This window comes from Pristiophorus japonicus, chromosome 16, assembly GCF_044704955.1.
Source record: "Pristiophorus japonicus isolate sPriJap1 chromosome 16, sPriJap1.hap1, whole genome shotgun sequence".
NCBI lineage: Eukaryota > Metazoa > Chordata > Chondrichthyes > Pristiophoridae > Pristiophorus > Pristiophorus japonicus.
The window spans coordinates 55,954,715-55,967,681 of record NC_091992.1 but is presented as its reverse complement, the minus strand read 5'-3'; the positions used below and the strand labels follow the sequence as shown (position 1 = coordinate 55,967,681).

General features: G+C 47.0%; 1 protein-coding gene across 1 annotated transcript; it reads right to left on the bottom strand.

The window, feature by feature from the left end:
• Positions 1-2,300: 2,300 nt before the first annotated feature.
• On the bottom strand, positions 2,301-7,970 carry pex12 (peroxisomal biogenesis factor 12). Its single transcript, XM_070858132.1, has 3 exons — positions 7,819-7,970; positions 4,196-4,746; positions 2,301-3,780 (listed from the first exon to the last, which is right to left on the bottom strand). The coding sequence occupies exons 1-3, from the start codon at positions 7,945-7,947 to the stop codon at positions 3,384-3,386; spliced, it is 1,077 nt and encodes a 358-aa protein (XP_070714233.1). The 5' UTR covers positions 7,948-7,970; the 3' UTR covers positions 2,301-3,383.
• Between the last annotated feature and the right edge of the window lie 4,997 nt (positions 7,971-12,967).

Genomic DNA, 12,967 nt, shown 5'->3' with positions numbered 1-12,967 from the left:
CTAGGGTCCTGAACTGAAGGAAAGGTAACTTCGATGGTATGAGACGTGAATGGGCTAGAATAGACTGGCGAATGATACTTAAAGAGTTGACGGTGGATAGGCAATGCAAACATTTAAAGATCACATGGATGAACTTCAACTGTACATCCCTGTCTGGAGTAAAAATAAAATGGGGTAGGTGGCTCAACCGTGGCTAACAAGGGAAATTAAGGATAGTGTTAAATCCAAGGAAGAGGCAGATAAATTGGCCAGAAAAAGCAGCAAACCTGAGGACTGGGAGAATTTTATAATTCAGCAGAGGAAGACAAAGGGTTTAATTAGGAGGGGGAAAATAGAGTACGAGAGGAAGCTTGCTGGGAACATAAAAACTGACTGCAAAAGCTTCTATAGATATGTGAAGAGAAAAAGATTAGTGAAGACAAACGTAGGTCCTTTGCATTCAGATTCAGGTGAATTTATAATGAGGAACAAAGAAATGGCAGACCAGTTGAACAAATACTTTGGTTCTGTCTTCACGAAGGAAGAAGACACAAATAACCTTCCAGAAATACTAGGAGACCGAGGGTCTAGTGAGGAGGAGGAACTGAAAGAAATCCTTATTAGGTAGGAAATTGTGCTAGGGAAATTGATGGGATTGAAGGCCGGTAAATCCCTGGGGCCTGATAGTCTGCATCCCAGAGTACTTAAGGAAGTGGCCCTAGAAATAGTGGATGCATTAGTGATCATTTTCCAACAGTCTATCGACTCTGGATCAGTTCCTATGGACTGGAGGGTAGCTAATGTAACACCACTTTTTAAGAAAGGAGGGAGAGAGAAAACGGGTAGTTATAGACCGGTTAGCCTGACATCAGTAGTGGGGAAAATGTTGGAATCAATTATTAAAGATGAAATAGCAGCGCATTTGGAAAGCAGTGACAGGATCGGTCCAAGTCAGCATGGATTTATGAAAGGGAAATCATGCTTGACAAAGCTTCTAGAATTTTTTGAGGATGTAACTAGTAGAGTGGACAAAGGAGAACCAGTGAATGTGGTGTAGTTGGGACTTTCAAAAGGCTTTTGACAAGGTCCCACACAAGAGATTGGTGTGTAAAATTAAGGCACATGGTATTGGGGGTAATGTACTGACGTGGATAGAGAACTGGTTGGCAGACAGGAAGCAGAGAGTCGGGATAAACGGGTCCTTTTCAGAAAGGCAGGCAGTGACTAGTGGGGTGCTGCAGGGCTCAGTGCTGGGACCCCAGCTATTTACAATATACATTAATGATTTGGATGAAGGAATTGAGTGTAATATCTCCAAGTTTGCAGATGACACTAAGCTGGGTGGGGGTGTGAGCTGTGAGGAGGATGCTAAGAGGCTGCAGGGTGACTTGGACAGGTTAGGTGAGTGGGCAAACACATGGCAGATGCAGTATAATGTGGATAAATGTGAGGTTATCCACTTTGGTGGAAAAATCACGAAGGCAGAATATTATCTGAATGGTAGAAGATTAGGAAAAGGGGAGGTGCAACAAGACCCTGGGTGTCATAGTACATCAGTCATTGAAAGTTGGCATGCAGGTACAGCAGGCAGTGAGGAAGGTAAATGGTATTTTGGCCTTCATAGCTAGGGGATTTGAGTATAGGAGCAGGGAGGTCTTACTGCAGTTGTACAAGGCCTTAGTGAGGCCTCACCTGGAATATTGTGTTCCGTTTTGGTCTCCTAATCTGAGGAAGGACGTTCTTGCTATTGAGGGACTGCAGCGAAGGTTCACCAGACTGATTCCCGGGATGGCAGGACTGACATATGAGGAGAGACTGGATCGACTGGGCCTTTATTCACTGGAGTTTAGAAGGATGAGAGGGGATCTCATAGAAAGATATAAAATTCTAACGGGACTGGACAGGAAAAATGTTCCCAATGTTGGGGAAATCCAGAACCAGGGGACATAGTCTAAGGTTAAGGGATAGGCCATTTAGGACTGAGATGAGGAGAAACTTCTTCACTCAGAGAGTTGTTAACCTGTGAAATTCCCTGCCACAGATGCCAGTTCGTTGGATATATTCAAGAGGGAGTTAGATATGGTCCTTACGGCTAAAGGGATCAAGGGATATGGAGAGAAAGCAGGAAAGGGATACTGAGGGAATGATCAGCCAAGATCTTATTGAATGGTGGTGCAGGCTTGAAGGGCCGAATGGCCTACTCCTGCACCTATTTTCTATGTTTCTATGACCCAGGTGGAGCTCCAATGACCTAGCCAAAACTCTGGGTTCACCTGAAACATTAACTTTTTTCTTTCAGATGCTAACTAAACTGCTTTAGATTTCCAGTATTTTCAGATTTTATTTCAGATTGGCAGCATTCACAGTACTTTTTTCTACCCGTGCTCTCTTCGGTTTAGGCTCATTTTACAGCTTTCACGTAAAACTGATTTAGTTGTTGATGTACAGTTTATTACAATTTTCAATAAAACATTTTTTTTAAACATATTATTGAAACATTTTACACATTTGATTGATTTAGTGCACAGTATAAATTACACCTAGCCCCATAGAATATAGGTTTTTTAAAGAACTATTCAGATTGTGGGGGCTAATGCTAAAGGTTAATGTTACGATTTATGTATCTGATCTAATCCAGGTGAAGCAAAAAATCTTTTTTAATCTTGAGAGCACTTCCTATCATGTAAATTTGTGAGCAGTGCACAGGAGATAAACTAGGACGATATAATACTACTGTCATTATTGAGCTGATAAACCTGTATGTTCCCTTGTCCTTGTATGATTAAATCATAAATATAATTTATTAGAAAATGTGAGAATGATATTATTCATTCGAAGATTCATAATCATCACGCAAGATCGCACCCGAGATCGTTTCCATTTTTCTCCTGCCTTAGCAGTAAGCTCGTAACACCCAAGGAATAAAATAATTTATTAACAGCTCCCCTGATATTCTGCGGCTAGATGTGTTGCTCAGTGTAGTGCTAAGCCATACAGATCGGAAGGACTAGGTCTGTAATGCGTTAGCTGATCTCAGCCAGGCTGGCAAGAGAGTTGTTGCAAATGGCCTTGGCCTGCCTAGGCCAGGCCTCCTGATCGGCGTCCATGACTCGTGCTGGAAAGGGTGGATGTATGCGTGCATCATGACTAATGTCCCTGTGGATGAATATTCCAACTAGACTCAGACATGAACACCCACTTGGACGAGGAATGTCACAAGTCAGCACATTTGGGAAGAGAGGAGAAAATTGGAAAACATAATTAAAGATTATATCGTCACAGTGGAAACTTGCCTTGTGTACTTCAGCAGTAATCAGCACAGCACATTTCACTGAGTCAGACAGCTGCATTATAAAGAGTACATTGTCAACAAGAGCGCGCTCTGACGGATGGATCTCGTGCCTTCATGCCTCTGGAGAGTAGAGTTTAACAAGATGCTGCAGTTCAGACGGATAACCCGTCACAGGACATCGCTGGTGGCGTTTCACGAAGCTGTAAGCACATCGATAACAATAGACATAGCCCGAGGTCGCCAAGGCGGTGTCGTTCGTCCGAATCTTGTTGCACAAAGGACATATGGTCTTCAGTCGAGGCAAGGCCTCGTTTGTCAGCCTGTCCAAGTGCACCGGTGGGGGAGGGGTTGGGAGGGACGAGAGGGATTTAATCGTCTCCTGGTTTTCGGACGAGTACCACCATTCGAGAAACTGCAGGAAAAAGACGCCCACGGACACACCTGTCGATAGGGACATTGCCACACCTCCCACTGCTTTACCGAGGAAGGAGGTCAGATTTCCAACCACACTAGAGAGAGAGAGAAAGCGAGGTTAGAATACATGTATGACAACTTAGGAAGGTATTACTCCAATCCACTGAGCTGCAGAGTGACAGAACTCATGCTCTTGCCTGCAATCCAACCCAAATATAATTAGTTCTTAATCTCAGGCGTGGATCAAGCAAGTTTTCAATTGTGTATCTCTCAGCCTTCTCTATTCACCTTTAATACCATCATTTTTAACCTTGCGTTCCCCGTTATTTGAACCCTTCACCACAGTGAACAATTTGCCTCGATCCATTTTGTCAATTCCCGTCACTATTTTGAAACCTCCACCACAAAGTCCCCATTTTTACAAAGAAAGAGCGCTATACTTCTATAACCTTTCTTCACAACTGACATTGCTGACAACTGTACCTCCGCTCCTCTAAGCCCTTCCCTTACCTTTCACTGGTCAGAGGGCCGCTGGCAGAAGAGGATCTTTGCTCAAAGGCTTGCAGATCCGCAGGGGTCAGGTTCCCCAAGCGGACTCCGGCCACTCGCAACAACGGTGAGTGGATCTGTGACCTCCCGAAGACGTACAAGAGTCGGTAGATCAGGAACCACCCCTCCCAGCCCATGTTCACGAAGGGGTAGGCTGCGAGAAAGGCCTTGTACAGACGCTTCCAAGAGGACTCTGGGAGATGTATAGCGTAGTCGTCCTCCTCTCGCAGCCTGGCAAACAGTCTGTCCAGTTTGACTTTAACATACGGAACCGCTATGATCACCAAGAGGGATCTCCAGTACTGGGTCTTTGGGAGCCCGAGGTTGGCCAATCTCCATAATCCACGGCCACCGCCAAGCGGAATTCTTTTCAGACCGTAAAAGTTTTCGGAGAAGGAAGCACTAGTCCGGGACAGATAATGACGCTGAAGCAGGAGGTCCAGCAGAGCATAGAGTTCATCGAACCATCGCCACAGAAACCCATAGCGAGCAGGGTTGGATTCCGCAAGCACCTGTCAGAACATTATACATTACTGTAAAATCGCCCACATCAAGCCACAGGGCTCTCAGTCACAGTCAGAAATAAGTTTTGCCCATTTCTGAATAGCTATCTTTACATATTTGAGAAAAAAGCACTTGAAAGTTGGATTCTGAGGAGAGCCAGCACACATGTAGTGGCCCGAATGGCAGCCTTCTGTGCTTTAGAATTCTAATAACTCAATAATATGCCGATTGTTGTCTCTATCGGTTAATCTTTCTGTCTCTTAAATGCTACGCAATTCATAAAGCAATATTGTTTCCTGTTGATCCACTGCAGAACAGGAGAAGCCTAACATGCCCGACATATTTTCACGGATCAGCCCCTCCATACCTGCCCTCGCACTATAACCCTCAATTCCTCCTCTCCAGAAACACCCAGTTATCATATTTACTGTTGACTTCAATGGCCTTCCCTGGTAACTTACTCCACAACTAAATTTAACCTTTGGGTGAGAATGTTCTCCCCCTCCCCCCATCCCCCCCCCCCCCCACACACTTCTCACTCTTGACTTTTTAATGTGTTAAATTGTGTCCTCTTCTCCACAATGAACTACTTGTCTGCCTCAGCTTTGTCCGTTGCCTTCATAATCCTGAAGACACCTTTTGATTGTTTACAATCAATCTAATGATGCACATCGTGCTAGAATGCAATACCATGTACAGCATGAGCAACACAGATATGGCACACTCCTCATTCTCTTTCCACCCCAAATGAAAGATCAGCAAACGCTTTTCAAAGACCAAGCCATTTAAATTCTGCTAATTGTGCCATTGATTACATTAGAAATTTAACGTTCGAGTGAAAATGCCATTGTGCATCGACTGAATGGAGCATCCTGGCTCCAAGCATCAACCATGACATTCAGTATCAGAAACAAAAGTCTGATGATTAAAATTTATGGCACAGAAGGAGGCCATTTGGCCCATCCCGTCCGTACCGGCCAATAAAGAGTTATCCAGCCTAATCCCACTTTCCAGCTCTTGGTTAGTAGCCTTGTAGGTTATGGCATTTCAAGTGAATATCCAAGTACTTTTTAAATGCTCTGAGGGTATATGTCTCTACCACCCTTTCAGGCAGCGAGTTCCAGACCCCCAACCTGCTCTGGATTAAAAAAAAACTCCTCAAATCTCCTTTAAACCTCCTACCACTTATTTTAAATCTATGACCCCTGGTTATTGACCCCTCTGCAAAGGGGAATAGGTCCTTCCTATTCACTCTCTCTAGGCCCCTCATAATTTCATTCTCCTCAATTAGGTCTCCCCTCAGCCTCCTCTGTTCCAAAGAAACAACCCCAGCCTATACAATCTTTCCTCATAGCTAAAATTCTCCAGTCCAGGCAGCATCCTCGTAAATCTCCTCTATACCCTCTCAAGTGCAATCACATCTTTCCTGTAATGTGGTGACCAGAACGGCAAGCAGTACCCTAGCTATGGCCTAACTAGCATTTTATACAGTTAAAGCATAATCTCCCTGCTCTTATATTCTATGCCTCAGCTAATAAAGGCAAGTATCCCGTATGCCTTCTTAAACACCTTATCTACCTATCCTGCTATCTTCAGGGATCTGTGAACATGCACTCCAAGGTTCCTTTGTTTCTCTACACTTCTCAGTGTCCTACCATTTAATGTGTATGCCTTTGCCTTGCTAGCCCTCCCTAAATGTATTACCTCACACTTCTCAGGATTGAATTCCATTTGCCACTCTTCTGCCCACCTGACCAGTCCATTGATATCTTCCTGCAGTCTACAGCTTTCTTCTTCATTATCAACCACACAGCCAATTTTTGTATCATCTGCAAACTTCTTAATCATACCCCTTACATTCAAGTCCAAATCATTGATATATACCACAAAAGCAAGAGATCTTGTACTGATCCCTGCGGAACCCCACTGGAAACAGCCTTCCAGTCACAAAAACACCCATCATCCATTGCTTCCTGCCTCTGAGCCAATTTTGGATCCAACTTGTCACTTTACCTTGGATCCCATCAGCTTTTACTTTTGTGACCAGTCTGCCACGTGGGACCTATTCAAAACCCTTGCTAAAATCCATATAGACTACGTCATATGCACTGCCCTCATCGACCCTCCTTAAAAAATTCAATCAAGTTAGTCAGACATGCCCTTCCCTTAACAAATCCATGCTGTGCCCAGAGGGCAAGGAAGTACCTTCACCACACAGACTGCAGCAATTCAAGAAGGCAGCTCACCACCACCTTCTCGAGAGCAACTGGGATGGGCAATAAATGCCGGCCTTGCCAGTGACGCCCACATCCCATGAATGAATTTTTTTAAATGACATTACTTTTAAAGTGCAGACACTGTCATGCAGGCAAATGCAGCAGGCCATTACACATAGTAAGATACCAAATATAAATGAGCCGAGGATCTTTTGGTGATGTTGGTTGAATGGTGAATGTTGGTTGGGACACCGGGAGATCTCCCCGCTCTTTGTCTGCTGCCCATTATTAGGTAAAATCACTATTTCTTTTAAAGTTGAGACTCCCTACATTCTCGGACAACCCGTTTACACTGCTGTTGTGAGGATGCAGCGAGATGACTGTGAAATTGGCTCGTGTTTGCAGGGCACCAATGATTATATGTCTGGGAAGCTCCACTTTGCTCTTTCGGCACACTGCCTCATTTGTACTTTGAAGTTGTAGATGATAATGTTTGGATTTATAGAATATTTTGTCATGTCTCAAAGTACTTCTCCCACTCTTGGAATGCAGCAGTAGTTCCGCATCAGCAATACAGAAACAGCAGTAAACTGTGAAATATCGCTATGTTCCAGAAGTGCTCTTTATTTACAAACAGTAAAAGCACTATTCATTCCCGTCCTAAAGGTGGGACGTGTGGTATCTTTACCCTGCAAGCAACTCAGGGCTGAGCAAACACTTTTATTTTGCACACCGGGATCCCCTCTGCATCCCAACCCGCCTTGTGCCTGCGGTCCCGGTGCGGCCTCACGGCAGGTCCAGGACCGCTTTCACCGCCCCACGGTGCAGGGCCTCCCCGGCCGAGCTGGTCGCCCGCCTCCTCACCTTGCACGCATGTTGCGCCGCCGGTCTGACCGCCGACATCAGCGTGTCCTGGGCTACCACCTCGAAGATGGACGGCCGGCCCGCACTCGCCGACAGCCCCGCCGTCAGATGGGCCCCGCGCTCCGCCATCGCCGCTCGTTTCCCGGGGCAACCGGCCGTCGCCCACTGCGCACGCGTCGCCTCCCCCTCCTCGCCCACTGCGCACGCGCCGCCTCCCCCTCCTCGCCCACTGCGCACGCGCCGCCTCCCCCTCCTCGCCCACTGCGCACGCGCCTCCTCCCCCTCCTCGCCCACTGCGCACGCGCCTCCTCCCCCTCCTCGCCCACTGCGCACGCGCCGCCTCCCCCTCCTCGCCCACTGCGCACGCGCTGCCTCCCCCTCCTCGCCCACTGCGCACACGCTGCCTCCCCCTCCTAGCCCACTGCGCACGCTCAGCGCACGGTCACGTACCTGGGAGTGCAGCGGAGGTGCCGGGAGCTTGTAAACCATGGCTCCACGCAACCGGAACGCGGATCGGATTCTATTGTAATTAAAAACAGATAAATGCTGGCAATCTCAGCGGGTCAGGCAGCATCTGTGCAGATAAATAGAGTTAACGTTTCAGGTTGATGGAACCAGATTCGACTTGAAAGAAAGACTTGCATTTATATAGCGCCTTTCATGACCACTGGACATCCCAAGGCGCTTTGCAGCCAATGAAGTACTTTTGGAGTGTAGTCACTGTTGTAATATGGGAAACGTGGCAGCAAACCTGCGCACAGCAAGCTCCCACAAACAGCAATGTGATAATGACCAAATAATTTGTTTTTGTAACATAAGAAAATAAGAAATAGGAGCAGGAGTCGGCCATACGTCCCCTCGAGCCTGCTCCACCATTCAATAAGATCATGGCTGATCTGATCATGGACTCAGCTCCACTTCACTGCCCGCTCCCCATAACCCTATAATCTCTTATCGCTCAAAAATCAGTCAATCTCCGCTTTAAATATATTCAATGAACCAGCTTCCACAGCTCTCTGGGGCAGAGAATTCCATAGATTTGCAACCCTCTAAGAAGAAATTCCTACTCATATCAGTTTTAAATGCGCAGCCCCTTATTCTAAGACTATGTACCCTAGTTTTAGTTGAGTGGAAATGTCCTCTCTGCATCTACCTTGTCGAGCTCCCTCATCTTATGTTTCAATAAGATCACCTCTCATTCTCCTGAACTCCAACGTGTATAGGCCCAATCTATTCGACCTATCCTCATAAGTCAACCCCATCATCTCCGGAATCAACCGAGTGAACCTTCTCTGAACAGCCTCCAATGCAAGTATATCCTTCCTTAAATACGGAGACCAAAACTACACGCAGTACTCCAAGTGTAGCTTCACAATACCCTGTCCAGTTGTAACAGGACTTCTCTGCTTTTATAATCTATCGCCCTTGCAATAAAGGCCAACATTCTATTTACATTCCTGATTACTTGCTGTACCTGCATACTAACTTTTTGTGTTTCATGCACAAGGACCTCCAGGTCTCTCTGTACTGCAGCACTTTGCAATTTTTCTCCATTTAAATTATAATTTGCTTTTCTATTATTTCTGCCAAAGTGGATAACCTCACATTTTCCCACATTATACTCCATCTGCCAAATTTTTCCCCACTCACTTAGCCTGCCTGTTGTGTATCTGTAAAGCATGCACTCCCATGTTCTGCCAACAGGGAGCTCATCCCCTGAAGTCCCAAGGGATCCCAGCATCCCTTGGGAGCACTGTATATAAGCCAGCCCCTAAGGCCTGTTCCTCACTCTAGAGTGTCTTATTAAAGACTGAGGTCACTGTTACTTTAACCACCCTGTGTGCAGCCTCATCTGTGTTAGGAACACAATAACTGGTGACGAGTATACAAATCCAATGCAAAGATGCAGCAAACTGTGGGCATCCTGGAGAAGTTCTCAGAGGGTGAGGACTGGGAAGCCTATGTCGAACGGCTAGACCAATACTTTGTAGCCAACGAGCTGGACGGAGAAGGAAGCGCTGCAAAAAGGAGAACGGTCCTCCTCACAATCTGCAGGGCACCGACCTACAGCCTCATGAAGAATCTTCTGGCTCCGGTGAAACCCACAGATAAGTCGTATGAAGAGCTGTGTACACTGGTTCGGGAGCATCTTAACCCGAGGGAGAGCGTGCTGATGGCGATATATCGGTTCTACACGTGCCAGCGATCTGAAGGTCAGGAAGTGGTGAGCTATGTCGCTGAGCTAAGGCGACTTGCAGGGCAATGTGAGTTTGATGGCTTCCTGGAGCAAATGCTCAGAGACTTTTTTGTACTGGGCATTGGCCATGAAACCATCCTACAAAAACTTTTGACTATAGAGACACCGACCCTCAGTAAGGCAATTGCGATAGCACAGGCGTTTATGTCCACCAGTGATAACAACAAACAAATTTCTCAGCACACAAGTGCTAGCAATGTTCATAAATTAACTGGAACTGGTTGCGAGCACAAATGTACAGGGCAGAAACCACGAGTCTGCAACTGCCAGCAGGCCTCAGGTGACCCAGATGACCGAGTCCCCAACAAAGGATGAATGCAAGGCAATTCACACCTTGTTGGCATTGTGGAGGCTTCCAACCAGCCTATTCATGCTGCTTCAAAGGGTATGTTTGCAAGAGCTGTGGAACAATGGGGCACCTCCAACGAGCTGCAAGCTCTGCAAAACCTGCTAACCACCATGTGGCAGAGGAAGATCGGTCCATGGTGGATTAAAGCAATTTCGAGCCTCAGAGAGAGGAGGCAGATGCTGAAGTACACGGGGTGCACACATTTTTGACGAAATGTCCACCTAGAATGATAAACGTAAAATTGAATGGCTTGCCCGTAGTCATGGAACTGGACACTGGCGCTAGCCAATCCATCATGAGTAAAAAGATGTTTGAGAGACTTTGGTGCAACAAGGCATTCAGACCAGCCCTGAGCCCCATCCACACAAAACTGAGAACGTACACCAAAGAGCTTATCACTGTTCTGGGCAGCGCCATGGTCAAGGTCACCTACAAGGGCACGGTGCATGAACTGTCACTCTGGATTGTCCCGGGCGATGGCCCCACACTGCTTGGAAGAAGCTGGCTGGGCAAAATCCACTGGAACTGGGATGACATCCGAGTGCTATCACAGCGAGGGGATATGAGTACAGGGGCAGGGAGGTGTTACTACAGTTGTACAGGGCCTTGGTGAGGCCACACCTGGAGTATTGTGTACAGTTTTGGTCTCCTAACTTGAGGAAGGACATTCTTGCTATTGAGGGAGTGCAGCGAAGGTTCACCAGACTGATTCCCCGGATGGCGGGACTGACATATCAAGAAAGATTGGATCAACTGGGCTTGTATTCACTGGAGTTCAGAAGAATGAGCGGAGATCTCATAGAAATGTATAAAATTCTGACGGGTTTAGACAGGTTAGATGCAGGAAGAATGTTCCCAATGTTGGGGAAGTCCAGAACCAGGGGTCACAGTCTAAGGATAAGGGGTAAGCCATTTAGGACTGAGATGAGGAGAAACTTCTTCACCCAGAGAGTGGTGAACCTGTGGAATTCTCTACCACAGAAAGTTGTTGACGCCAATTCACTAAATATATTCAAAAAGGAGTTAGATGTAGTCCTTACTACTAGGGGGATCAAGGGGTATGGCGAGAAAGCAGGAATGGAGTACTGAAGTTGCATTTTCAGCCATGATCTCATTGAATGGCGGTGCAGGCTCGAGGGGCCGATGGCCTACTCCTGCACCTATTTTCTAAGTTTCTATGTCGATGAGGCCTCATGTACCCAGGTTCTTAACAAATTTCCTTTCCTTTTTGAGCCAGGCATTGGAAACTTTTCCGGGGCGAAGGTGCAGATCCACTTGGTCCCAGAGGCACGATCCATTCACCACAAGGCACAAGTGGTACCTCACATGATGAGGGAGAGAGTGGAAATTGAGCTGGACAGGCTGCAATGCGAGGGCATCATCTCCCCAGTGGAATTCAGCAAGTGGGCCAGCCCGATTGTTCCAGTACTCAAAGTGATGGCACGGTCAGGATTTGCAGCGATTATAAAATAACTATTAATCGTTTCTCGCTATAGGACCAATACCCGCTACCTAAAGCAGATGACCTATTTGAGACACTGGCAGGAGGCAAGACGTTCACCAAGCTCGACCTGACTTCGGCCGACATGACGCAGGAGCTGGAGGAGTCTTCGAAGGGCCTCACCTGCATCAACACGCACAAGGGACTGTTCATCTACAACAGATGCCCGTTTGGAATTCGGTCGGCTGCAGCGATCTTCCAGAGAAACATGGAGAGCCTACTCAAGTCGGCACCACACACGGTGGTCTTTCAGGACGATATATTGGTCACGGGTCAGGACACCGCCGAGCACCTACAAAACCTGGAGGAGGTCCTCCAGCGACTGGATCGCGTAGGGGTGCAGCTGAAGAGATCGAAATGCATCTTCATGGCAACAGAAGTGGAGTTTTTGGGGAGAAAGATCGCAGCGGACGGCATTCGACCCACAGACGCCAAGACAGAGGCTATCAGGAACGCGCCCAGGCCACAGAACGTCACGGAGCTGCGGTCGTTCCTAGGACTCCTCAACTATTTTGGTAACTTTCTACCGGGGTTAAGCACCCTTTTAGAGCCCCTACATGTGTTATTGCGCAAAGGTGAGAACTGGGTATGGGGGAAAAAACCAAGTAATTGCTTTTGAGAAAGCCAGAAACATTTTATGCTCCAACAAGCTGCTTGTATTGTATAACCCATGTAAAAGACTTGTGCTTGCATGTGACGCATCGTCGTACGGAGTTGGGTGTGTATTACAACAAGCTAACGTTGCGGGGACGTTGCAACCTGTTGCCTATGCTTCCGAGAGGGCCTACAGCATGATTGCGAAAGAGGCATTAGCGTGTGTGTTCGGGGTAAAGAAAATGCATCAGTACCTGTTTGGCCTCAAATTTGACTTGGAAACCGATCACAAGCCCCTCACATCCCTGTTCGCTGAAAACAAGAGGATAAATACTAATGCTTCAGCCCGCATACAAAGGTGGGCACTCACGCTATCAGCGTATAACTATACCATCCGCCAAAGGCCAGGCACCGAGAACTGTGCGGATGCTCTGTCGGCTACCATTGC